General features: G+C 37.7%; 1 protein-coding gene across 5 annotated transcripts in view; it reads left to right on the forward strand.

Annotated features, from left to right (window-relative positions):
* Window positions 1–26,373, forward strand: part of LOC131430208 (serine/threonine-protein kinase minibrain) — a 213,480-nt gene that overhangs the window by 29,812 nt on the left and 157,295 nt on the right. For 4 of the 5 annotated variants that reach the window (XM_058594957.1, XM_058594958.1, XM_058594960.1 and 1 more), the window contains exon 2: window positions 10,569–12,457. In XM_058594957.1, coding sequence (XP_058450940.1) covers window positions 11,707–12,457 — 751 coding nt within the window. In that variant the 5' untranslated portion in view covers window positions 10,569–11,706. Of the gene's footprint in view, window positions 1–9,984; window positions 10,464–10,568; window positions 12,458–26,373 lie in introns of those variants that run through there. The other variant, XM_058594959.1, reaches the window with a different exon arrangement.

Genomic DNA, 26,373 nt, shown 5'->3' on the forward strand with positions numbered 1-26,373 from the left:
GTCGAAAACATTGGTAAGAAAGCTAAGGTCTGGCAAGCAATTTGTAGCTGCGGTAAGATTTCGAAACCCTTTATCACCACTGCTTCAATGAACAGCGAAATATACATCAAGGAATGTTTACAAAAACGACTTCTACCCATGATTCGAAGCCACAAGGATCCTGTTGTCTTCTGACCAGATCTTGATTCTTGCCACTACTCGAAATCAACGGTAGAATGATATACTACCAAAAATGTCACTTTCGTCCCGAAAGACATGAATCCACCAAATTGCCCACAACTTCGACCAATTGAGGAATTTTGGGCATTAACGAAGGCACATCTTAGGAAACATGTTTCGGTAGCCGAAACCATTCAACAGTTCGAAAAAGATTGAAAAAAAGTGTCAAAACTTGTCACCATAAGGTCTGTACGGAATTTAATAAGGAACGTTGCGAAGGTGCGCCAGCTAGTTTACAATGGCTATGTAGTAAATGTTGAGAATAATATTCTGTTGTTGTAGTCCAATATAATCAGTATATCGAATAAAATTTGAATACACTAACACTTGTGAATTATTTACAGCGAAATCAAAGTGCGTCCATACTTTCTGGGACAGTCTTTAAGTTATACTATATTGTTTGCCGCCAGATCTACTGCTGAGATATTGTCTGCTGAGACAAATTGTTCTGATTCAAACCATTTCAAGAGTGTGAATTTATGTTTTGATTCTAATACGAACAAAAACCTACTAAAATTTGATATATTGCATGTGCAGAAAAACATTGAAAAAAGTATTATGAAATTTTTAACTTTTGGTAGTCCATCGAATGATTTCAGACTCCCGTCACCAATGCCAGTATGGAAAATTTTGGCGTAAAGAAAAGAGGGCTATCAATCCTAACCGACTTCATTGAGGAGCATTTCACCTAAGCCCGTCGGTCTTGATGGATTAGCCACGTTATGTATTCTCTCTGGGCAACCGGCTGCCGAGAGCGAGAGCCGACTTTCGGACTGTAGAAAAAAATGTTTTCGAGTGTTACCAGAGCAGAAACAAATAGTTCCTAAATTATAGTTCCGGTACTATCATTTCGATCGTGGCACGAACAAAGGGTCTAACTGCGAATGACAGTTTTTCTTTTTTTATTTTTTATTTCGCGAATTCCCGAATTGATTTTATATTTGAAGCTTAAGCCAAAACCACAAACTTTCGATTGATATTGGAAACTTTGAAGAAACTTGTATAACAGCTCCGTAATAATCGAAAAGGAAAGTAAACAAAGAGAGACGCTCATTTGCAGCTATGCCCGGCACTGCCAAGGTTCCAAAAAAAAACTTAAAGCTAACAAAGATAAGTTTTGAGAATCATTCGAATCATCTCACAGCACCAGCCCACTGTCTGCTACCAACCGACTGTTGCCAAGTGTGCTCCGGAGTTGGCCTTTCGTGAACTCGTTTCTTGTGTTCTGTGTCTTCGGCGGGTTCGGGAAAGAAAGGAGAGGTTAGGGTATAATCGTTGCTCTTTGAAAGGCTGATTCTGCCAAGACCCATTACTCATCCGGTACCACCACGTTGACCGCGCGTGCTGCGAGAAGTTCGCTTCCTTCTTTCGACAGGTGCTCTGGCAGCCCAGAGTGCAGCCCGAAGTAACACGCGAAGTAATGCCATTAAGGAGTCCAGTTGGTTGGGGTCTTGTTTTCTGGTAATGGCATGCAGCGTCACAACACTTCGGGTGCTTCCGCACACCCCGCTGCTACTATGTGTGGATGGGTGTGGATGGCGCTTATACATACATACAGCCATACATACACATACAGAACGTTTCGATGATGGCGTTAAAAATGGACGACCTACGACCATGTGGATTCGGTTGTGCTGATATTTTCGTTTCCATTCGCATAGCAGCAGCAGCAACAGCAGCAGCAGTAGTAGCAGGGTGATGTCTAGACATACAAGGGCAAGAAGTTAAGAAAGTCGCCCAATACTTTGAAGACTGTCAGCTGCAGCATTCCGGAAACTGTTACCAGGGGCATTTCCTTCTAGTTTAGTTGTCGGAATTTTTCCGATCGTTATTACTGGGTGTGAGTAGATTTAGTTTCTAAGTTTTGCTAGGCCAATTCAATATACAAATTTGTTGATGATAATAATGAACGGAGATAATTATTATTGTCGGTCAATACGAGTCTCTTTTTTGGGTTTTCGTTTATCAAACCGTGAAGTTCGAAATTTGACCACCAGTATTTTCAAAACAAACCCCTATTGTTATCAAACAAAAATTTCCTGAGTACCCTTTTCCTCATCAATCCGACAGCTTATACCTATGCAAAAAAAAACAAAGTTGATTGTCGGGTTCGGGTGTCCGCATCGTTGGTTTTCAGCTTGATAGGGCATTTCTCCATTTGTTTACTCACACGTATGGCGTCGCAGTTTTGCCCTTTCATTGTACTGTTGTTAGTGGAACGATTGTAGATGTAGCCTGGTCTGGTCAGAGACAACACGGGGCGGCAGATCCGGAGGTGGCGTCGGTGTCGACGTCGACAAAAGCAATTCTGACGTTGTGCGCGCGCTTTTGATGTAATTGATGATAATGCAATTTAGAAATTGCGACGTTCCTATCGCATTCAACGAGCTTCGTTCAAGTTGCTTTTCCGTGGTTACTGGGTACAGTTGTGAAATCGAATCGCCCGAGTCCGGAGAAAGGTGGCCGGACGCGCATGAAGGGCTCTCGCTGCGTTCGAGGAACTCGGTTTGGTTGGCGGAAGCCACTGTGTACTCGACGGCAGAGAGTATGCAAACACAACTGAATGAATGGCACGCGGAAATTTGAACTTTGAAACCGAAAGGTTAAGAACAACAATGATCAACAATTACTGACATTGATTTTGTATTATCAATTTTATCTTTCTACAAGTACGGCAGATCGAAATGATACCCGATGTTCGAAGTAATAAAATAAATTTGATCTGCCTAATGGAATCATCGGAGCATCTGTATTTTTTGTAATATTATTAACGATTTTTGGGGACCTTTGACGATAAGCTTTAATGTTGTGTACTCTCGAAAGGCCATTAAAATAAATTAACTGGATTGAAAGCTAGACTTTAGATTTCTGGCCTATTCGAAAATCGACACCCAACATGGACAATTAGTCGTTAGGTGATTACAAGTTAGCCGATTTATGTGTGATCATGCTGAACTGATCGATTTCATGGAAGTAATAATCAAGTGTACAGGACAATAAATTTTTGATAACTTTTACAAAGAGTATATTATTTTATGCTTGCCTTTTCTGATGCCACCTATCGAATCAACATAAACCGTTAAGCTGAACATAAAGTTAATGCTATTCGTGAAAAACTTATTGGCGTCTTCCGGGACGTGCCAAACGAAAAAACATGTGCTGACTTTCTGATCGTCATCAGGTAGTACTCAACCGCGAGGTAGCTCTAGTAGCTCAGCTTAAACTGCTAATGCACTGATGAGTCGAAGACGAAACCTACAAATTTTCACATTCCCATTTTCACAAGCATTTTTGGAAAACGCATATATTTTCGAAAGATTCAAACGATACCATTCAAATTACCATAATTTTGGTCGTTCTACCTTGAAGATGATAAAAAAAAGCGTTTGAAACGTTGGCCAGCAACGCAAAATTAATATTTGATAAAAGAAACAAATTGACCAAATAAATTAAAAGGATACCATCTCACTTTAGGTGAATCAAGTATTGTTTCATTGTATGTCAAGATGGAAATAACGGGTGTTTTTTTAGGAGGGTTGTCTTTTTAATAGGGATTACTCTATTGTTTTGACAGTGTAAAGTAACGCTTCTACTCAGTATTGTTTGGCAAATCATCTTGAACAGGTTAGCTCCGGAACAACGCTTCCAAATCGTGGAAATTTACTATCAAAATCAGTGTTGAATTAAAACTATTTATAGCGCAAAGTTCTCTTCATTATTTGGAGTAGAGATATTCAACTCAAGAATTAACGATGCATCCCAATAAATGAACTGTTTGGTCCGCTACATGGACTGACAGAAACGTCGGTCCTTATTTCTTGAGAAACGCCGAAGAGTTACCGTGAATGGAAATCGAACCATGATCAATGAATTTTTGTTGCCAAAAGATATGGATGTGGACTAAATGTGGTTTCAACAGGATGGTGCCACTTGTCATACTGCGGTCGAAACAATCGACTTATGATTTGACACCACTCGATTATGTTTTGTGGGGTTACGTGAAGTCATTGGTTTATGTGGATAAACCAGTAACGATTGATGCTTTGGAAACCAAAATACCAAAATACAACGTGTCATTGCTGAAATATGCCGTCAAATGCTTGAGCAAATGGTCGAAAATTGGACCTCCAGAAATGACCTTTGTGAAAAATAGTCATGGCGGCCATATGCCCGAAATCATATTTAAATGTTAAATGCCATTGCATAATTTAGCATGTATTTCATTTAAATTTCAAATTAGCAAGCTCCTAAAAAACAGCCTTTATGTCAAACTTATGTTTTTCACGAAGATTCATCAAGCAACTGCTTCTCCGTTTTTGAAAAAAAAAATTGTTTTCCGAAGACTGAAAATTGCATCTAAATAAATCCATGTAATACCCTGGTCATTTATAATCATGATCCTGCTCTTTCAAGTTCATATTTTCATTAATTCAAACTATCAAAGAGACACAACAAATGTCGAATGTCTTTATTCGGCGAACGATTGAATAAAAAAACACTTGTTTGTTGGTAACCAACGATGCAACAAGTGCCTATGCGGTGCTCTGTTCAATTGACGTCGACTACAAAACAATGCCACACATTTTTGTTGATCTAAGCAAAGTGATTGAAACCTGTTGAATAGGCAATTATCATGATTATTTTTGCCAACTTTTATGTGGACCGGAAACATTGAAGCCAAATTATTTGGTCATCTGCTAACAAGATCTACAAACAAAAGAACTTTATGAACAATTCTCAAGAAAACAGCCGTTCTTTACATAGTCATTTTGACACTGTTTTCGATGCTTCGGAAATCGGGAACCAGAACAGCCGGAATTAGTTTAATAGGCCGTCTTTCAACAATAGCTAACGGTTGGAATATAGTGTAGAATTTTTTCACGTCTTTGGCTTCGCCGCTTAAAGTGACGTTAAAGATTTTGTAATACTCTTCATCCCGTAACTCCGGAACCGAAAGGTGTATTCGGATGAAATTCTAAAGCTTTTTATGGGATCATAAGATCTTTAATGTAAACCTTAGTTTGAGGAAATCGATCACGCCCTATATGAGAGATGAGAATAAGTAATCAGCTTAGGTGTTGATTTTCTTTTTCTTTATAGTATGTACGAAATTGAACAAAGTCCGTTTTTTGCATTGTTTGTAAAGGCGAGTTGTGTTTTCATCTTCCGTGCCAGCTCACACCAGTGCGTAATCGTAGCTAGCTTTGACACTCATTGCTATTGCTGAACTGGAAGTCAAATCCGGATGAAATTTCACAGTAGTTTTTGAGACAATATGAGCTTCAATTTGAATTAAGATTTGTGAAAATCGATTCAAACATTGTTGAGAAGTCGAAGTGAGTTCTACTTGTAGAGTTTATCTTCACTACCTTCGGTGCTTCCGGAACAGGAATTGCGAAACTTTTAGTGTCGAATCAAGGTTATATGCTCATAAATTAATAAGTTCTGCAAACTAGAATATCAGTCAGTTTTATGGGATTTGTACTTCTGTTTACCATCGTTTATGAAAAAAAAATCACATGAAGTTGAAAATTTTCCACTTATCGCACTCTAGTTCCAAGACCGAAAATCGAATCCTGACAAAATGTTCCAGAAAATTTTGAATAATCTCAAAACATTTCGCTTGTGTTAGTTTGTGAAAATCGGTCAAGCCATTTCAGCAAAACACACCCCTGAAAATGATTTTTTTATACCTGTAACTCCGAAACCGGAAGTCGTATTCGGATGAAATTTGGTAGGGTTATAAGGGGTTGTAAGACCTTTCATTTGAACCTACGCTTGGAAAAATTGGATTTCGGAAAAAATCGATTGCACGTTTTTAATTCATTTTACATTTACATTTTACCCCGTAACTCCCGAACCGAAAGTCGGTTAGGCGGTCTCTGAGAAAACCGAGTGCACTTTTTCTTCATATTTTCTGTACATTTTACCACGTTATTCCCGAACCGGATGTTCGATCCGGGTAAAATTCAATAGCAACCTGTGGGAGCAAGAGACGTTTCATTTGAATCTAAGTTTGTGAAAATTCGTTCGGCCATCTCCAAGAAATATAATTGTGTGAATTTTACAAACTTTCAATACTTCACCTGCATAATTGCAACGGTAGAATTATAAAGCGGAGAACACACAGGAGAACAAAAAAAAGTACGGGGTTGTGTAGAGGACAAGATTATTTAAATAAAAACATGCATTGTTCGATTTTATTCATGAATTGGAAAATCCAACAACAAATCGTTTTTAGTCATCAGGGATTTTTAAATTTAGGTAAGGAATTAATATGACAGTAATTTCAATAACTTATCTGTCAAACTCGTCTCTAAAATACAATACATTTCAGCAAAACACACCCCTGAAAATGAATTTTTTATACCTGTAACTCCGGAACTGGAAGTCGTATCCGGATGAAATTTGGTAGGGTTATGAGGGGTTGTGAAATCTTTCATTTGAACCTATGCTTGAAAAAATTGGATGAGCGATTTCGAAAAAAATCGAAATTAAAATTCAATTCAAATTCAATAACTTACTTGTCAAACTCGTCTCGAAAATACAATACAATTTTACATACACAAACCGAATTCAAGGTTTCTAAAATATAAATTATTGATATACACTCGCCAAGTGTGGACAAAAAGTATCTATAATTTCTTTGAAAATTCATGAAAAATGGTGAAATATTATTCACTTCACACACTAGATATTTTTAGAGAACATCTTACAAGCCAGTTCTAATTCAATATAAAAAAGATCTTGTTAGAATAGTACTAAGTTCGTTTTTAAATTGATACAATAATCATCTCGGTGATGTATTGTCATCATGCTAAAGAATTTGATGCGTAACAATTAATGAAAAATTTTACAATAGGCGAGAAAATTAATTATAAGAGCGTTTTAATTATAAATTGAATGACTAAATTGACCGTCTCCAACAACACGCACAAATCCGTCTTCCTTATATTAGTCAATAAAAAATATTCATGGTTCATAATCAATTATAGTTAGTGTCTGTTTTACTAGCGAACAAAACATGTCGTGAGCAGTGGGCATTCAACCACTGAGAATATTCCGCATTTCTGTGTGTCGGTTTTGCACGATACGCTTTGTGCGATGATTCGTTTAATTCGTTAAATTTTAAGTGCCTTATATTTGCACTCAATTTCACCTTAATGCTCGTTCATACCAAATATTTAAGAAAACTTCAATTTTGAATTATTTGTTGTCATCTCATACAAATGAAAATTTTATCACAAAAAGCTGACCATATTTCCAATGATGTGGATATTTTGAAAAGGCTACCCATAGCAAAGTAAGTCGTATTCACGACAAAAAAACGACTTGGAATCGAAACTTCTACACCAATCATCCTGTAATTCCGTATTTTAAATTTTTTATTTTAAATCTAAGATTGTGGAAATCGGTTCAGTCATATCTTGAAAGAAGTTAGTGAACACATTTTACTTTTTTTTCCCACAGCATCCTATAATTCTAAAATCGGAAGTCGAATTCGAATAAAATTACACTGAGGTCTCATTTTACGCAGGGGAAACGTACCGCATTAAAAACTGCGCAAAAAAACGCCTAACTTCGAGAATCCGCGTAAAAAAAGCTCAAGACTAAAGAAATTTTTAATTGATGCTAAATAATCTCAAAAAAAATTTTTTTGAAGAAAATCTACTTTGGGACTTCGAAGAATTTTGAGTTTTGCCTTTCTCTATAGAAAGGTATTAGAATTGCTGGAAAAACCGACTTTCGAACGGAGCCTCGGAGACCCATAGTGTTATATACAATTTGACTCAGTTCGACGAGATCGGAAAATGTCTCTGGGTGTGTGTGCACTTTTCGAAAATATTTTTACCGCTCAATTTTCTCAGAGATGGCTGGACCGATTTCAACGAAATTAGGCTAGTTTGAAAGCTACTGTCGGGCCATTGATCAAGTTCGAAGATCAAATGGCTTCTGGTTCCGGAGATATAATGGAATAAGTGACGTAACCGACAAAATGTGTTATTTTTTTACCGCGCAAGTTTCTCGAAGATGGCTCAACCGATTTAAACAAGTCTAGACCCGTTGGAAAGTTATTGTTAGGCCATTGATCAAGTTCGACGATCAAATGGCTGTGACTTCTGATTCCGTAGATATGATGGTATAAGTGACGTAACCGACAAAACGCGTTATTTTTTTTTACCGTGCGAGTTTCTCGGAGATGGCTGAACCGATTTTAACAAACTTATGGTCGTTTGAAAGCTACTATCGGACCATTGATCAAGTTCGAGAACCAAATGGCTGTGGCTTTTGGTTCCGGAGATATAATGGTATAAGTGACGTAACCGACAAAACGCGTTGTATTTAGACACGCTCAATTTTCTCAGAGATGGCTGAACCGATTTTAACAAACTTAGGCTCGTTTGAAAGCTACTATCGGGCCATTGATCAAGTTCAAAGATCAAATGGCTGTGACTTTTGGTTCCGGAGATATAATGGTATAAGTGACGTAACCGACAAAACACGTTGATTTTTACCGCTCTTATATATAAGGGTACATTATTTTTGATCACATCTATTTAGTAAAGCTTCAGTGCTCAAAGGTTTAAGCACCCCGAAAAAAGTCCTCATGCGAAATTTGAGCTAAATCGGACATGGGTAGCAAGGGGTGCTGCCCAGCGGTTAAAGTTTGAAAATTTTCGATCTTTAAAAAGCACCATAGGGGGGAGTATATGAAATTTCCGAAATCGAACAATTTTTTCGATGCCAAAAATCTTGAAATTGCATGAAACGTCGAGATTTAGTGTTATCTCAAAAACTTTTTTTTTGAAAAAATCGACTTTCTGGGACTTTGATATTTTTCTAAGTCCCAGAAAGTCGATTTTCAAAAATTTTTTTTTTTCGAGGTGATACTAATGCCGTTTTTTATTGAAAAACACTGCAATATTCTGACGGTGTTTCATTGCCATTTCTGCTCGAAAGTGCAAAATCAGAGCCACCAGCGTTTTTCACTGAAAAACGCCATAACTCTCGACGTTTCATGCAATTCTAGGACTTTTGGCATCAAAATTTTTTTTTCGGTTTCGGTGCTTTTTAAAAATCTATGAAAATTCCACTAAGTGGACTAAGAAGGGTTTTTTTTTAGATTAGCATCCTTCTTCTCATACAAATAGGCAACGCAAATGTCAAGCGCTTGGTTGGTAAAATGATGCCTACTATGTGATACAAACACTGCAGAATGCTTTTGTGAACTACTCGATTCAATCTGAATCGATTGGTGTCAAAAATGAGCCCAAATTAGTGTCACAAATTATTGAATAAAAAGATAAAAAATGTTTTTATGAGACTGTTTTGAAGAAAGAGAACAGCATTATCACACCATTAGGTGGATTGAGAAGGGTTTTTTAATATTGAAAACAAAAAATTATGTCAAATGTCTTAGAAATGCATGAAATGTTGAAATATGGTGTAATCCCAAAAAAATATTTTTATGGAAAAAAACGACTTCGGAAATCCGTGTAGAAAGGAATCGTAAAATTAAAAGGATTGTTTTTTTATGCCAAACGTCTTAGAATGCATGAAACGTCCAGATTTGGTGTAATCTCAGAAACAAATCGACTCTGGGACTGAGAAAAGTTTTGAGAATTTAGAAATCGAAAATATTTTTCTGATGCCAAAAAACGATTTTTTTAGATTATTTGGCGTTTCTTAGAAATGCATGAGAAACATCGAGATCTGGTGTAATCTAAAAAAAATTGCCGGTGAGTCGACTTGAAAAATTTCGGGATTACACCAGATTTCGACGTTTCAAGTATTTCTAACACAAAACAAAAAAAAAACGGAAAATTCGCGTAAAAAAATCCGCATAACTTCGGAATTCCGGTTTATTTCGTAAAAAAGTGCGTAAAGAAGTCGCCTAATGAAAACCGCGTAAAAAAAGACCTCAGTGTATGGGACTTCGAATCTGAATTTTCGAAAATTGGTTCAACCATTTCCGACAAAATTGGGTGTACAAAAATATACTCAAACATTTGCTGATCTCGACGAACCGATTCGAATGGTATATGATACTCGACTTTCCGAGTCTCGTCAGTTTCCACAGTGATTGCATAACCTTTCTATATGAGAAAGACAATAAAACATTTTACAAAGCGTTTCAAAAATGTATGCACGAGGTATTTCACGCATAAGTTGATCAGATTCACTTTCCCAAGTAACGGTGAACAGATTTTGAAAGTCTGCTTGTCTGTGACATAAACAAAAACGTTAGTACTAATCATTCCCGCTGCCTTTTCTCCTGCGATACGATCATTGCCCAGTGAAGATGCTTGTAACTTATCTCTATTTGTTTTCCGCTCTTTTTTTTGCAGATCCACAATCAAAAGCAAACAAACAGGACATTCGGTCGACTGTTCCCATACTGGTCGAATGAGTTACGCCTCTGCTGTCCAGTGCATCATCATCCCAGTGCAGCACATACGTAGTACGCGACGAAACAAGGAGTTTGTTGCTTGACAAAGACCAACCAGTAACTGATCCCTGCGCAAATAAATGAAATAACAAAAATAAAACAACATAGCAACAAAGCGAAAACAAACATCCAGTCAAGCAGAGTTCGAGCGGAAATGCGGATTTGTTCGTGAAACTCGCCAGATCAGTGCCAGCGCTAGAGCAGGAAACAGCAGAACTTGTTGAAGACTGGCAGTAGTTTTGCACGACGACGACGCCGCCGCCACCGTACAGTGCGGTTATTCAGTGCACAGACAAGGCGTCAGCGTCCCGCCTGGTTGTCGTGAATAAAGAAAACGTGCAGCTGGAAAAATAGTTTGCGTGACTAATCGTGAAGATTTCCTTTGTCATCGGCACCACCGGTCGGGTTTTTTGCCCCATCTGCGTTGGCAGGAGCCTAGAAGAAGAAGTGAGGAAAAGTTGCAAGAAAAAAAAAATAAAAGAAAAGAAGAAAATCGAAGAAGAAGAAAGAGAGGAAGCAACAAACGTGTGAGGTTGGTTGCGTAGGTGGAGGAATCAGATTGGTGGAAAATGGTTTTAATGGGTTCTGCTGGTCGCGAAGTGCAGTGAGTGTTGTGTTCCGTTCGTAGGTTTATGCGAATGTGCTATTGAATGTGCAATTTTATAGTCAGTATAATATATCGTTTAGTGTCACAAGCAACGTCGAGGCAGTGTTGAAAATAAAAAAAAATAAAAAGAGGCAGCTTTCGTAGGCGATTGGGTCGAATATAAGGCTTCAATGGAGTTCGTTGGTGCAAGTTGTGTGTGAGTTGGTGAAGTCGGAAAAATTGTATAAATTGTACCAATCAATTGTAAATTTGGTCATCAAGCGCATACAAGTATTTACATAGGAAGCCGGAAAATCAGTGCCGTTTGATTAGTCCGGTCTGAAGGATTTGCTAGATTGGCGGGGTGGGCTGGAAAAGCTCATTCCTGGAGGCGGCCTTCCATAGTTGTAATCAATTATATTGAACGCGGGTGAATGTGTTTACCGGGGGCATGATAGTCCCCCCTCATCTGGCCGCAACACTCAACAACAGTGGTGGGGGGTCCGGTGGCAACAATAACAGTACTGGTAATAGCAGCGGTAGTAGCAACAACAGTGGTTTGGTTGCGACAGGGGCAGGAGGAGCCGTTGGTTTGGGAAGCCACCTTGGAGTTGAAGTGGTTGGTAGGACCAACTCATCAGCCGTATCGTCGCTAGTGGTAAGCGGCAGCCAGGATAGTCTGAGTGGTTTTGTTTTAACCGGTGGTGGTGGAAGCGGAGGAGGAGGAGGAGGAGGAGGAGGAGGAAACGGTAACGGTAGCAGTAGTAGCGGTAGCGGCTCTAGCCGCACCGGTTCCAGCAACGGTAGCGGCAACCGTATACTTGCCGTCAATCGCAACATTGACGATTTACTTTTTGGCAGTGATTTGGACTCGTTGATCCATGACAATATCATAAATGGATTCAAATCTTTGAAAGTGGCGAACGTGCATTCGCAGGATAGCGTGGATTATCATCATCTTCATCAACATCAACAACAGCTGCAGCAGCAACAGCAGCAGCAGCAGCAACAGCAACCACCTCATCATCGCCCATTTTATCATCAGTATCACACTCGTCACCTGAACTGGTTGCCAGTATCATTACATCATAATCAACCTCATCACCATCACCTGCAGCAACAGCAGCAACAAGTGAACCACTGGATTGAATCGGATATCATAGCAAGCAGCAAGATGCTGACGGACAAGGCGAAACAGAAATGTAAGTAGATATTTTTTTTTCTCTGCCGACAAAATAACTTTTGGGTTCGAAAAGAACGCAATGGTTTTGTGGATTTATTTTTTTTTCCTATTTGCCAAAGTGGCTTGATTAGCATTGGATTGTCTGGTTTATTTTGCAGTTGTTTGGCAGTTACAAAGCAAAATGCATTAGTACAATGAGTGTTTCGTCGCCCTTTGATGATAACGAGGACAATTGGCAAAGAACCTAAAAAAGGATTTGCAAGAAATTTCACATGTTGCTCTCAGGTTTTGTGCGGCAGCGATAACAATGTCAGTTCGTATTCGATTTTGCGTTTCAATCGATTTGAACAATTTTCGTTTATGTCTAAAATATGTAATAATGTTTAAAAACAGCATAACACGTTGGTCCAAATTTCCCCGGTTTGACAAAGGAAACTATACTTCTGATGTGGAACACATCTTTATTTTCTATATAGAGGTACGAATCAGAAACTAAAGGAAAGATACACGTAGAAATGTGGTCAGGTTTTAAACACTTACAGTTCAGTCTATTTTGTATCAATTATTAATATTATTTCATTATTTGATTGGAAATATTTCTAAGTTTCGATTTGAATGTATCAAGCAATTATATATGATTGAAATTTTGATTAATAGCGAGCAGTGTCCTATTTTGTCTGCTAAAAATCTCCGGCATACCGGATTTTCCTGCCATAGACGACGGTTATGTCGTTTCGTCTGAGCAATTTACAACAACCCCAGCGTAAATTTTGAGTACTTAAAATTAATTTTTAATTTATATAAGATGAATTCGATTGAGAATGAGAAAAAGTTTACGCTCCAACCGAAATCGCAGAATGATAGAGAAACTTAACGCTATAAAAATAACTGTTTGCATACAAAGCTTGAACACAAGCTTGGCAAAGAGAAGCTTAAATATCGAAATCCGTATCGCAAGTTTGTACAAAGATATAATTGCATACATTTCGGATATTGGTGTAATTTCGTCGGCTATAAAACAAATACAAACAATGTTAGGTGTTGGTTCCTAATCAAGACCAATCTAAGCAGACTCTCGTGCAATTGCAGATTCAAAAGTGTGACGATTGATTGAGCTGTTTGATTGTGGTTCATTAGAAATTTTATTTGCATTGTTCCACATCAACGGCTCGAACAACCCCATGGGGCTGATCCTTGTAGTTTTTTCCTCAAATTTTGATTTTATTGATCAAGACCACTTTCATACCAGGATTTCTCCTTGACCTCAGAAAGCGCTCCAATTTCAGTGATGGTCATCATTTGGTGCAAACATCTTTCCAGCAATCTTATTTTCTAACTTTTTTTTTTAAATTTTTAGATTTTGGGTACCGAAAATTCATCCTAAGCTACTAGCGCTTGCTGGTCAATGACAGCCAAACGATCTTTTCATATCGCATTGCCGCAGCCAATACATGGCGCTCTGAACTCGAGCACTTTGCCTTGTGCACCGAAATTGCGTGTATTTACACACATTTCATATACATCCTACTTAAAATTTCAAGTATCACTTGTCGCAGTGTTAGTGTCTTTTCAGAGCACATGAGTTACTGCACAGATTCAAGAAGAGAAGGAATTACTCAGCTCAGCTCTGAGATTTGTTGTTCTCTTTGTCACATTTGGCTCTGGAAGAACTTGCGTGTACAACTCCAGGAGAGGCTTCAGTGGCTTATGCTTATGGCAGTTGAAAACAAATTGCTGGCTTAGTTGCAACGTCGACAGGCTTTCTCGACGTGCAGAGCACTGAATTCTTCTATAGTCTCGTATAGTCTTCGTATAGTTCGTTGATACGAAATAAGTTTAATTCTCATTCGGAAGTATATCGTAAAACACATCGTCAGGTATTGAAAAACCCAAGCGAATCTCCTTTTCGTTTTTTTGTATCATTTCGGTTACTTCGGCTGTAACCTTTTTGGTCATTCACCGGGGGGATCTCCATTTCTCATTCTTCAGTTTTCACTATCATACCACATAAGCGGTGCACAACTAGTAAATTTTGTCACGAAACGCCACTGCAGTATATGAGAAAGGTAAAACGGTGAAGAACATTCAATAACGAATCTCACAAATCGACGTAAACATTTCAAAAGGACCTGAAAGCAATTAACAGATTCTTTTTGTTTACTTTCTATTTCGACTATATCTGCGTTATTACACAACCGTTCGTTACACAAATCTCCAAATAAGTTCTAATTCCTGATAGTAAAATTAAGATATTTTATAAGTAAACGTGAAAATTAAAGAGAGAAGGTAAACAGAGAGAAAATGTCATTATTATGGTATTACCAGATGTTTGGTATGAACGAACATTAGGGAGAAATTCAGTGCCAAAATTTGGCGCACAAAATTTCAATTGCATGAATTGAATGATTCATCGCACAAAGCGTATCGTGCAGTTAGAAATACGGAATATTTTCAGTGATTGAGCGCAATGGGATTACGATACGTAAAACAGGCACTGTGTAAGGTTATAAACCATGAGTATTTACATTTTACATGCCGTTCCTCACCATCATTTTATCTACAGTATCATGAAAAATACAATTATTCCACATTATTCCACATTTTTGGTATGATTTGACATAATTGTATTTATATTATGTTGTTTACCTTTTTTAACATAAAAACCTGTTTTAATCCTCCTAGTCTAACTCCTAGACCTCCTAGACTTAATCTAACAAATTAAACAAACCCTGTTTACCCTGTAGTTCCAGAACCGGAAGTAGTACCCACAACAAATTTAGGAATTCCGTATGAAATTGTAAGCACCGTCTTTTACCAATATTACACAGTAGTAGAAGACAGCCGTAACTGTTTCGATTTCTTCATAGCGTGTACGAAATAGAACAAAGCGCGCATCGTTTGTTTTGTGTTTTATTCTTCTTTCGGTGTGGTACATATTCTCATTCAAGGATGTCTTTTATCGTATCAAAGAACGCTCACCAGCAACTCTTCACACGATTGAATCAGTGCTATCAAAGAGAGACGGAAATCATCGCAACAACAAAAACCCGGCATGGCTCATTTAACATAGAATAGACACCAGTGCGAGAGCGAATTTCTCTCGATGACATTTCTGAAAATCAAAGGTTAGCGCGCTGCTGTGGGGATCTTCTCTAAAGCAACAAACGTTCGCTTATTCTCGTTTCGCGATCCGATTCTATACAGGCAGTTGATAATTGCGATAGAATCATTTTACTATTGCCGCTTATTCTAACTATGTTCATATAACCTTTGTATAAGTTGTGTCTATGAAAATGTCTGTGAATGCTCCACACAAGGGTTTTGAAATAATGCAGCCTAAAATGAGAATCATAAAGTTGAATCATCGATTCGATTTTCTGCGATAATTGTCAACTTGCGATTCTCTCTTGGGAAATTCCACACAGCAACGATCATTATCAGACTGTAAATTTTTTTTAAAGGCGTGAAATACTCAGAGTATGAAGTGGAGCGAAGAAATGTAGCAAAATTCTGCATTGAGAGACTCGAGTCCTTGTAGCATCTTCTACCGGATTGAAAATGTTGTATACAATATAGATAGCAATATAGCAGCTTCTGTCAAATTTTCGGCAATCACCAACACTGTTGTCATTCTATATGGCGATATGTAAACTTTGACACCCATCGCCCTGTAACTGCGGAACCGTAGGTCGGATTCGGATGAAATTTCACAGTAGCTTTTAAGATAATATTAGCTTTAATTCAAATCAGGATATGTGAAAATCGGTTTAAGCATCGCAGAGAAATCGAAGTGTGTTCTATTTTTTAAGTTTTTTTGCACCACTTTCGGTGCTCTCGGAACAGGAAAAGGGGGGACCAGTAGTGCCGAATAAAGCTTTTATGCTCACAAACTAATAAGCTCTGAAAACTAGAAGAATTTATCAGACAGTTTTATGGGATTTGTATTTGTTTTTTACCATCGTTTGTGAGAAAAAAAACTTATAAAATTGGTAATTGTCCACTTATCACGCTTTAGTTCCGGAACCGGAAGTCGGATCTGGATAAGATGTTCTAGAAAGTTTTAGAAAACTATAAGACCTTTCATTTGTAAGTTTGTGAAAGTCGGTTGAGCTGTTTCAAAGAAAATTGAAGGCACATTTTTTCTCTAATTTTCACATATTACCATGTAACTCCAGAACCGGATGTTAGATCCAAATGCAATTCAATAGCAGGCTAGGGGATCTTAAGACTTTTTATTTGTATATTAGTTTGTGAAAATCGGTTCAGCAATTTCTGAAAAAAGTGAGTGTATATTTTTTCCATTTTTTTGTGCATATCATCCTATATCTCCGGAACCGGAAGTCGGTACGGGATGAAATTCAATTGCAGGCTATGGGACCATGTTCTGCCATCTCCGAGAAAAGTGAGTGCATATTTTTGTTACATACATACACACACACGGACGGGCACACACACATTTGCTCAGTTCGTCGAGCTGAGTTGAATAGTATATGACGGTTAAAACGGTTAGAAATTCGGTTTTCACAGTGATCGCATAGCCTTTCTATATGAGAATGGCAAAAACTGGGATAGATTTTGCTCTTACTTTAGAAAATTTTCATGAAGGACCGAGTCGATATACCAATCGATTCATTTCGACAAACTGAGCAAATGTCCTGGTAATAAAAAGTGCGAGATTTCAGAGATCTTACCGATTTTGATCAAACTATTCGCAAATTAAAGGACTCTTCTTCAGCCAGAACCAGAATTTAATGCTTTAGAGATCTGAGCGGTGCGACGTGTGAGTCCGTTAACGAATTTCGAATGAAATCAAAATTCATACAATCAATCAACTAGTTCGTGCGATTCGGAAGTGTGGAAAGAGCATGTTAGTTTGATTCGTATTCATGTCATCCAGTTAAGTTTCTGACATTATCCATCCGTCCTTTTGCCTTTCTCATATAGAAAAGCTATGAAATCACTGTGAAAACCGACTTTGGAAACGAGGTCCGGAAGACCGAGTTTCATGTAATATTCAACTCAGTTCGCCGTGTACGCAAAATGTCTGTTTGTGTCTGTTTGTGTGTGTGTATGTCGCCTCGTGACAAAATTTACAGGTTGTGCACTGTTTAAATGGTACGATATCATATATAACAGTTCGTTGTAAGTGAAAACCAAAGATTGTGGAATGGATATTCGCTTGTGTTTTTCAATACAATGAAATAGCGAGATACTTTTCGAAGGGAGTTTTTTTTAACTTATTTCGTATCATCGTTACAATACAATTATAATTCGGCGCTCTACAGGTTGAGAAAATCTTTCAATAACTTCATCAATAAAACCGATTCAATGTTGTAACTGAGACAGCAATTCGTTTTCAACTGCCATAAGCATAAGTCTCTCCTGAAGGTGTGCATACAAGTTCTTGAATCTGTGCAGTAACTCATGTGCACGGAAAAGATACTAACAGAGCGTCAAGAGATTCTTGAAATTTTAAGTTGGATGTATTATAAGATGTGTGTGAATGTACGTAATTTCGGTGCACAAGGCAAAGTACTCGAGTTCAGAGCACCACGGCAGTGCGATATGAAAAGATTGTTTGGCTGTTATTGGCGCAATATGCAATTCTCGCTAAGGTGCAGCTTAGGCATATTGCACATTGCGCTGTGAATATTTATATCATTATTTTATGTTCCGAGCCATCCGACATGCTTTCATCGAAAAAATAGAGAGTATAAAAATAATTACATGCGGATGGGGGATGCAATTAATTCCTTTAATTTGATCGGTTGTGCAGTGCACGAGGTGCACATGAGGACGAGGCGCCCCTGGTGTATGTAACAAAACTCGATTTTCTTGGAGATAACTGGACCGATTTTTTCAAACTTAGATTCAAATTAACGGCCTTATAGAGTCATAGGTTCCTTGTGAATTTCTTCTGATTTTCGGTCCCGGAGTTAAGGGGTAAAATGTGCAGAATGACCAAAAAAGTGTGCTCGATTTTCTCTGAGACGGCTCATCCAATTTTAACAAGCTTAGATTTAAATGAAAGGTTTTACAACCCTACCGAATTTCTTCCGGCTCCGGAAGTATAGGCTGATAATTGTAAAAATTTCTATAGCGTGTTTTTATACATGACAAGGAAAAATCAAGCCAAATACATTCAAACAGCAGTACAATTCTTTAATTAGGCAGGTATGGTTAGTTGATGACCAAATACGTTGATTTTGCCTATACCGGACCATCGTTTTTTGGTTCTGGAAGTACCGGAAAAGTGCTCGTGGGATTCAAATCTCTGAAATGATCAGATCGATCTTCGCAAACTCAGATTTTTCGGAGGAATTTCGGAAATACTGGGTAGTTTGTATGAAATTGCAACCTGTCATATAGAGCAATTGTGCAAAAAATCTAAAAATTCTTCTCAATTTGGTTCAAAACTACTGCAATTTGTTGCTGCTAGTTGCTGGCTAAACGAACCGATTTCAACTATACCGGTTCTTAGATTCCGGTTCCGGAAGTACCGGAAATAGTGGTCAAACTCAAAAACGGGACTTGCTTAGTTTTCTCAGGAACAGCTTCTTAGTCGATTTTCACAAAGTTAGTCTATGAAAATAGAATGCTTTTGACTTTTGCTCGGATCTCATTTCCGGTTCCTGAAAACTGTTAAATATTTAAAAAGATTAGGCTAACGTATATCCAAACAAACTTTTTCGTTCTTATTCAATATTCGAAGAAAAGATTTTTGAGGAATCCTTTAGTAATATTAATGAAAATATGAGTTATAACATCATTAGGTGTATTGCAACCGGTTGCTTTTTATTTTCAATTGAATGATAGAATCATTCTGAAGCATTCAGCAACCAATTGTTTTATGATTAGGCTCGCACGTCTGTACGGGCTGTCGGCAGTAATAAACTTACAGTTACTTCGGAAAACCAAATCGCACCGACAAATTGCACCCTCAGAACTATAAAACAACAAATGGCAAATGTACTAGCACCTAGTATCCCTTATCCACCTGGGGTTGTGCAGTGCAATATATTTGATGCGGCAGTAATGCCAGTTAAATGCAACGAAGCTCATGCTACATTGTCTATGGGACACTGTCGATGTAAAAGCCAGGGCTGATCTTTGCTACACATCTAGCTAAAGTCGACAGTCGGCAAGCAATGTGCGGGGAAAGTGATAAAGTCGGTGGTTCTGATATGTAAAAATAAAATTTTATGGTTTGTGCTTGCTGCTGCAATCTAAGATCCTTGAGGGCAATGATAGTGGTATCCGAGATGTTTTATTTCCTACATAGAAATGCAACTTTGTTCGCTCGCAGTTTACTTCCAATCGTTCGGATTCCATAAGCAAACTTACTTACTATCATGACATGACAAGACCCCTCTAAAATCCCTCTCGCATAGTACCTGTTACTCACGACGCCAAAAATTTGCTGCTCCAGTTTCGAATTACCCATCCGGCACGTGCCGTCGTTTTCAGGTTTGTTTGCAATATAATTTCGTACTCAGACGATAGAAAGCAGAACACACGGTGACTAGACGCGATGAGGTGGTAATTTGTATTATATACCACATTGGCAACAACATCAGACGACGGCGGCGGCGGCGGCGACGCAACATTCGCTAAGCTCCCAGTTATTCGTTCCCAGAAACCAAGTCAAGGGTGCACAATCTTATCACGATTCGGGTTATGACGCGCTGTTAGCGGCACGCGGAAAACCGATTGCGTATGTGACAACCGGCAAAGTTCTCCGTTGCCGATAGGATCGGTATGTGCGCGACGCTTGTTTCCCATTCCTTGTGCTCTCTTCCACTCACACACACTCACACTCGCACCCACACAGAACGAACAGATAAACCTCCGGTAACCTTTCGGCGATTTGTGTTGCTCGGGTGCTGTTCCGTAAATTACTCCATTAGGTCGCTAATTTATACTCGGTCCGATGCAGATGGCGACTTAGTGTCTAATGAGCGTTTCATCGAGCTGTTGCGATGCAGAAATTTAGGAAAGGGGGGGCCAATGTTTTTATGAGTTTTTATAACAAACACGCGTCATCTGGGAATGATTTTGGATCTCGCCTGATGTGTGATTAATCCTGTATGATGGCGACTTTCTCTATTTTTCGCCTTTGATTTACTAGAATAAACAAATAATTATTTAATTTTCGACTAATATTGTGTGTTCAGATACAATTGAAATTGGCCTGGATTGGTGGTTTAGATAATAAGATGTTCTTCTTGCTAGCTTCGATCTGTAATTATTCCTAGTATCAGTTGAATTGTGGAAGGAATGGAACGCAATTGTTTAGTCCAGTTTCGCACGACACTGTTGTACTTTACTGTTGAATAGATTGTATATGAAAATATTTTCTAAAAAGTTTCGTCCAGCTAGTGGTTCATCTAATGTTTCACGAATTTTCAAAGTTATGAAGATTTTTTTAATGCGAATGTTCAAAATCATACGGTTTTCTTGTTTTGTCTTAGAAATGCGCAAAACGTCAAGATCTGATGTTATCTAGAGAGAAAATGTTAAAGTTAACTTTTTCCAAATTTTTCTTCGAAATAAAACCAGATCTCGACGTTTCATTAACACATCTGGCAACAATCAGGCAGAGAAGGAAGCGGGAGAGAATTTTTACTTGATTCCAAACGTCTTATAATTGCATGAAACGTCGAGATCTAGTGTTATTATTTTCATAAATACGTTTATTTAATAAATTTCTGTTCAGTTAAAATCCGCAATCACTTGTGTAGCAGCGGCACAGAAAGAGACCGCTGCAAGAATTCTTTTACAGCGCACAGTGGGGAAAAATGGATCAAAAACGTGACAATTTTTTGGAGACATGATACAGCTAACTACAAAGCACTTTTTTGGTGTAAAATGGTCAGTAAAATCGATCCCATGTGTTAACCAGGACCGCACGAAACGCTATCATGTTCATTTTACACCAAGTTCCCTTTTTATACTGCATTGTATTCAAGTTTAACTATATGACATTAAACCGAAGAACTTGCAGAAGAGCGAATAGAGTGTTACTGATGTAAAAATGTCTAACAAATCGATTGCATATAGTTTTAATGACAGCAGCAAACTCGTTGTACTGTTTTACCCCATTTCTCTTCTAGTTATAATATTCAGTTGAAATATGATCTACAATAAAAAAACAGACCCAATACGATCTATCAATATTGGTTCATAATACGTACAAAACATCTGTGATCCAATTAAACACAACGGAAATGACAGTAGAGCAATTCCAGAAATGCCTAGCAGATCATCAGACTCGACCTTCTCCGATTTGGATGAAACTTTGCACATGGCTTCAGTATGGCAAATCATTAGTTTTGAACCGATGGAGAGGTCAATCCGACTCACGACTGATTTTTGGAAGGGCCTTTGTATTTTTGCATATCACGAAAATTGCCTTTTTTTCAAATCGTTGTAACTCGGAAACCGTTAATCGTACAAAATGGCGTTCAGAAACAAATTGTAGGGAATCGATTGGGCACTCTAAAAAAATATACACTGAAAAAATTTTTTGATTTTTTTCTCAATAATTACAAAATAATCCAAAAAAGTTAAATAAAAAAAAGCTTGGTTTTAATTTTTTTGATATTTTTTATTTTAAAGCTGTTATTAAAACCTACAGATTGATGGCTATCTCATCCGTGCCTTTTGAAAAATGAAGAAGTTACAGCTAAAACAATTTACAGAAATATTCGAAATTTCAAGTTCTCGTTGAAAGGTAATCATTTAAACAGTAGAATTTTATTCTACAGGTTAAAGGTAATGGATTTGTTCATGATATCCTTTCTTCTAAAAGTAGCTGTTCTTGAGATACTTGGATATTTAATTATAACACCAAACGGCACGGATGGGATAGCTTTTAATAAGAGTTTTAAAATAAAAATTATCAAAAAAAAATTTAAACTGATTTTTTTTCTATTTAACTTTTTCGGATTATTTTATAATTATTTAGAAAAAATATCAAAAAAATTTTCAGTGTATATTTTGTTTAGAATGCCCAATCGATTCCCTACGACTTCTTCCTGAACGCCATTTTTGTACAATTAACGGTTTCCGAGTTACAACGATTTGAAAAAGGCAATTTTTGAGAAATGCAAAAATACATACGCCCTTTTTGAAAATCAGTCGTGATTCGGATTGACCTCTCAATCGGTTCAAAACTTATGGTTTGCCATACTAAAGCCTTTGCAAAGTTTCAGTCAAATCGGAGAAGGTCGATTCTGATTATATCAATTTTTCGTCTACTCATTCCTGGAATTAATCAAAAGCAAAAAATAACTGTGCCATATTTTATAGCAATTCGTGCAATAGTTCCGGAGTTATGCCGTTACAAACATTACATTCCCTTTTTAGAGGCACTAACTACATCCACCCCTCATATAATCATATCTAATATTTGCAAACTGTTTCTATGGTCTTGAAAAAGTATCGATTCTCGTCAAATCAGACAAATTTTTTCATGACCAGGGGGGGTACGCTCCCTCCCCTATTAAAATACCCTTATGACCTTTTCAAAAGAGCAAGAAGTATCTGTGCCAAGTTTAGTGGCAATCCGTTCAGTAGTTTCGACTAATGCCGTTTTAAACATTACACCCCCTTTTTTAAAGGCACTTGCTACATCCACCCCCCATAAAGTCATATCTAAGGTATGCAAAATTTTTCTATGGTCTTTGAAACTTATCGATTCTTGTCAAGTTATATGAATTTTTCCATGACCCCCCCTCGTTTATGACACTTTTTCCCCTTTAAGAATACTCCTTAAACCATCTCTGAAATGCAAGAAGTGCCTGTGCCAAGTTTGGTGGCAATCCGTTCAGTAGTTCCGAAGTTATGGCGTTACAAACATACAAACTTACATCCATTTATATATATGGGACATTCCACGCAAAATCAGCTACCCAAAATTTTTATTTCATCAATTTTTTTTCGGTAAAGAACTCGAAAAGATTCGACACGTATTTTTTTATTTTAATATGGTACGTGAAATTTTCGAGATATGATTTTTTGAAATTTCACGTTCTCAAAAAAGAGCCTTTTTTCAACAGCCTATACTGTAAAATCTAATAAAGATACAAAAATTCGTCCAAGACATGAAATGTTCGTCTTTTCCTTAGCTTTCAAATAAGCGATTCTATAAAACAACCTTTGAAGTTAATATAAAAAATAAAAAAATTCAAACATGGGCTTTTTTTTGGTTGAAAAAAGAAGCTTCAGGCCTTAGCCAATCTTGGCAAAGTTTCAGAGTGGAAAGATAAATACTTTCGGAGCAGTGAATTTTTCAATTACGACCCGCACGCACGGAGCGTACCGCAGCTCAATTCGCTCGGATACGGGCTTCAAAGGCTACCCGCATTATGCCGATCCGATCGATCCGAGCTCTCCGACGTTGATTTTTTTTTTCTGCTTCGGCTATGGCTGAGCTGCACATGCATTCTTTCATTGCTCGAAAACAAACTTCATATTTTCAAAATGTGAAAAAAAAATTTGAAGAATGACGAAAGTTTAATAGTTTGCCATTTTGCAGGAAATTACGCCTTCGTTATTCAAAACGCCATAACCGGCTTTCATTGGAACAACGACCAAGCGACTATATTCGCCATTGTTTTCTATTATAAAATGAACAGCAAAATCGATCATAAAACATTAGTATTTGTTTCTGATTGCAAGAAACATGACGCAATAGCTGTGTATGTTTTTCTCGAAGCTCTTAATCAATATTTTTCACTATACTACCCACATAAGGAGTGTAGTTAGCAACATTGATTATTGAATAAAAAAGCGAATAAAAACATATTCTGACATCAGTTTTCGATTTATTGTAGAAAAATTACATTTTTATGCATTTCACTGATTATATTGAAGAAAATCCTAGTTTCTGTGAAACGCTCGCACTTTGGACTTGACATTCTTCATTAAATTCTGCACAGTTACTTTTGTGACTTTCCTGGTGGCAGCTGTCCAGTTTTTTTTGTACTCCTGCATGTTTTGGGACACTGTACCTTCCTTCCTTCCTTCCTTGTACATTAATTTTTGACAACCACTGTAGAACGGAGTTGGCGTAGTGGGCGGAAGCCAAATCCGGCCAGGAGCCTTATGCTTTCTGGACAGTGGCAGCATTCTCTTCTTAAAACATTCTTCCTCGTACACCTTGGCGTTAATTGTGCCCTTCGTGAAGAAAATCGACGACCGCAAACCACAGGTACAAATTGCTTGCCAGACCAACACCTTCTGCCCAAACTTTTCCATCGCCACCGTGGTGTCAGCGTCGTCCAGGTCCTGGTACACCGATTTCGTATAATATTGCGGTCCGGGCAGCGCTCGAGAGTCTTCCTTGGCGTAGGTTTCGTCGTCGATCAGGATGCATCCGTCTTTATTCTGTAGAATCCGGTTATACAGTTTTCGCGCTCTTGTTTTGGCCTGAACTTGCTGTACCAGGGACTTTTTCGGCACCTTCTGTTTCTTGTACCTTTTTCAGGGAGTTCCGAACATTGATCCGTTGAATCATCTCGATGCTGGTGTTGAACTGCTTGGCCAAATCCCGCGTCGACGCCGATGGGTTTTTCCTGATGTACTCTACCACTTTTAAGTCCCGGCCGGGCTGGCTGGGACCTGTTTTCCTACCGGATCGGGGCAAATCCTTCATGGAAAGGGTCTTACCGAACTTCTCGATAATATTTTTGACACTGGTGTGGTGCACTTTCATTTTCTTTCGCGTTTCCTGATCAATTCGACTCATCATTGAAACGATAAACCGTACCGAAACCAATCGATTGGGCAGCTGTTATTGACATGTAAACAAACATGTCACCGCAAAACACGCTGCAAAAAATTAAGCCATTTCAGAGTAATAACTGTTTGAATGTTGCTAACTACTTATCGATACACTCCTTATACGCAAGTGCATTTATTTTTCTGAAGGCGCTCCTCAGCAATTCAAAAATGTAAAACACTGCGAATATTTTTCATCACGAGCCTGATTTTCATTGTTTTACACACGGAAAGACCGAAATTAGCATTTTGGCGAAAAAATTAGTTGATTTTCTGATTTTAGTTAGTTATTTTTTGAGACAACTAAAAAAATCTTACTTTTGCTAATTTAGATTTTTTAATTCTAATTTTCTTAATAATAATAAAATATTTGTTGAAATGGCTATTTTTTTAGTTGAATTCACCAATTAAACGTGCTGTCATTTCTTAGCTAAGGCACGCTTCATATCCATTCAACTAATTTTTTAGTTGAATTAGAGAAATAAAACGTTGTTTTCAACCAACATAAATGGTTGAATTGGTTTCTGCAATTAGCAGCTATATGGCGCTCGTTAACACGTTAATGACTACTAGCCACTAGATGGCACACTATTACCGAAAAAAATTTCAGTCGCGGTTATCTTTTCTATATTTGCAGGTATAAATACGATGTTGTATTGCAGAAAAAGACATAAGCGAAACATAAACTTCTTTTTGAAAATTTTACTTCTAAATCGCTGTTTTCTTTATTCGACTTCGCGAAATCGACTCTCTCATTGAAAACTTTGAGCACTCGGAAAACAAAAACCGAATACAAGTAGTACACCGGACGGCGCAGCCCGGAATGAGAAGATACAAAATAACATCATTTGACGTGTACAATTAGAGTGCAACATTCGAAACTCACTTCACTGTTTCGCGTAAAAAACATTATTACCCACAATCGCTTTAACTGCGCACAAATTCTGAATAAATACACTTTCCACTAACAGTTTACGTCATTTTTACATATCGGTTTAGAAAATTATATAGGGATATATCGTAACACATGCGAAAAACATCTAAACAATTTGCGAGCAGTTTCAACAAGACTGTCCCTTTTAGCTTTTTAATGGATTGTTTTGTTTTGACACTGCTGTCCTTCAGTAATGACGGTGATAGATAAATAGAATC

This window comes from Malaya genurostris, chromosome 2 (genome assembly GCF_030247185.1).
Source record: "Malaya genurostris strain Urasoe2022 chromosome 2, Malgen_1.1, whole genome shotgun sequence".
Lineage (NCBI taxonomy): Eukaryota > Metazoa > Arthropoda > Insecta > Diptera > Culicidae > Malaya > Malaya genurostris.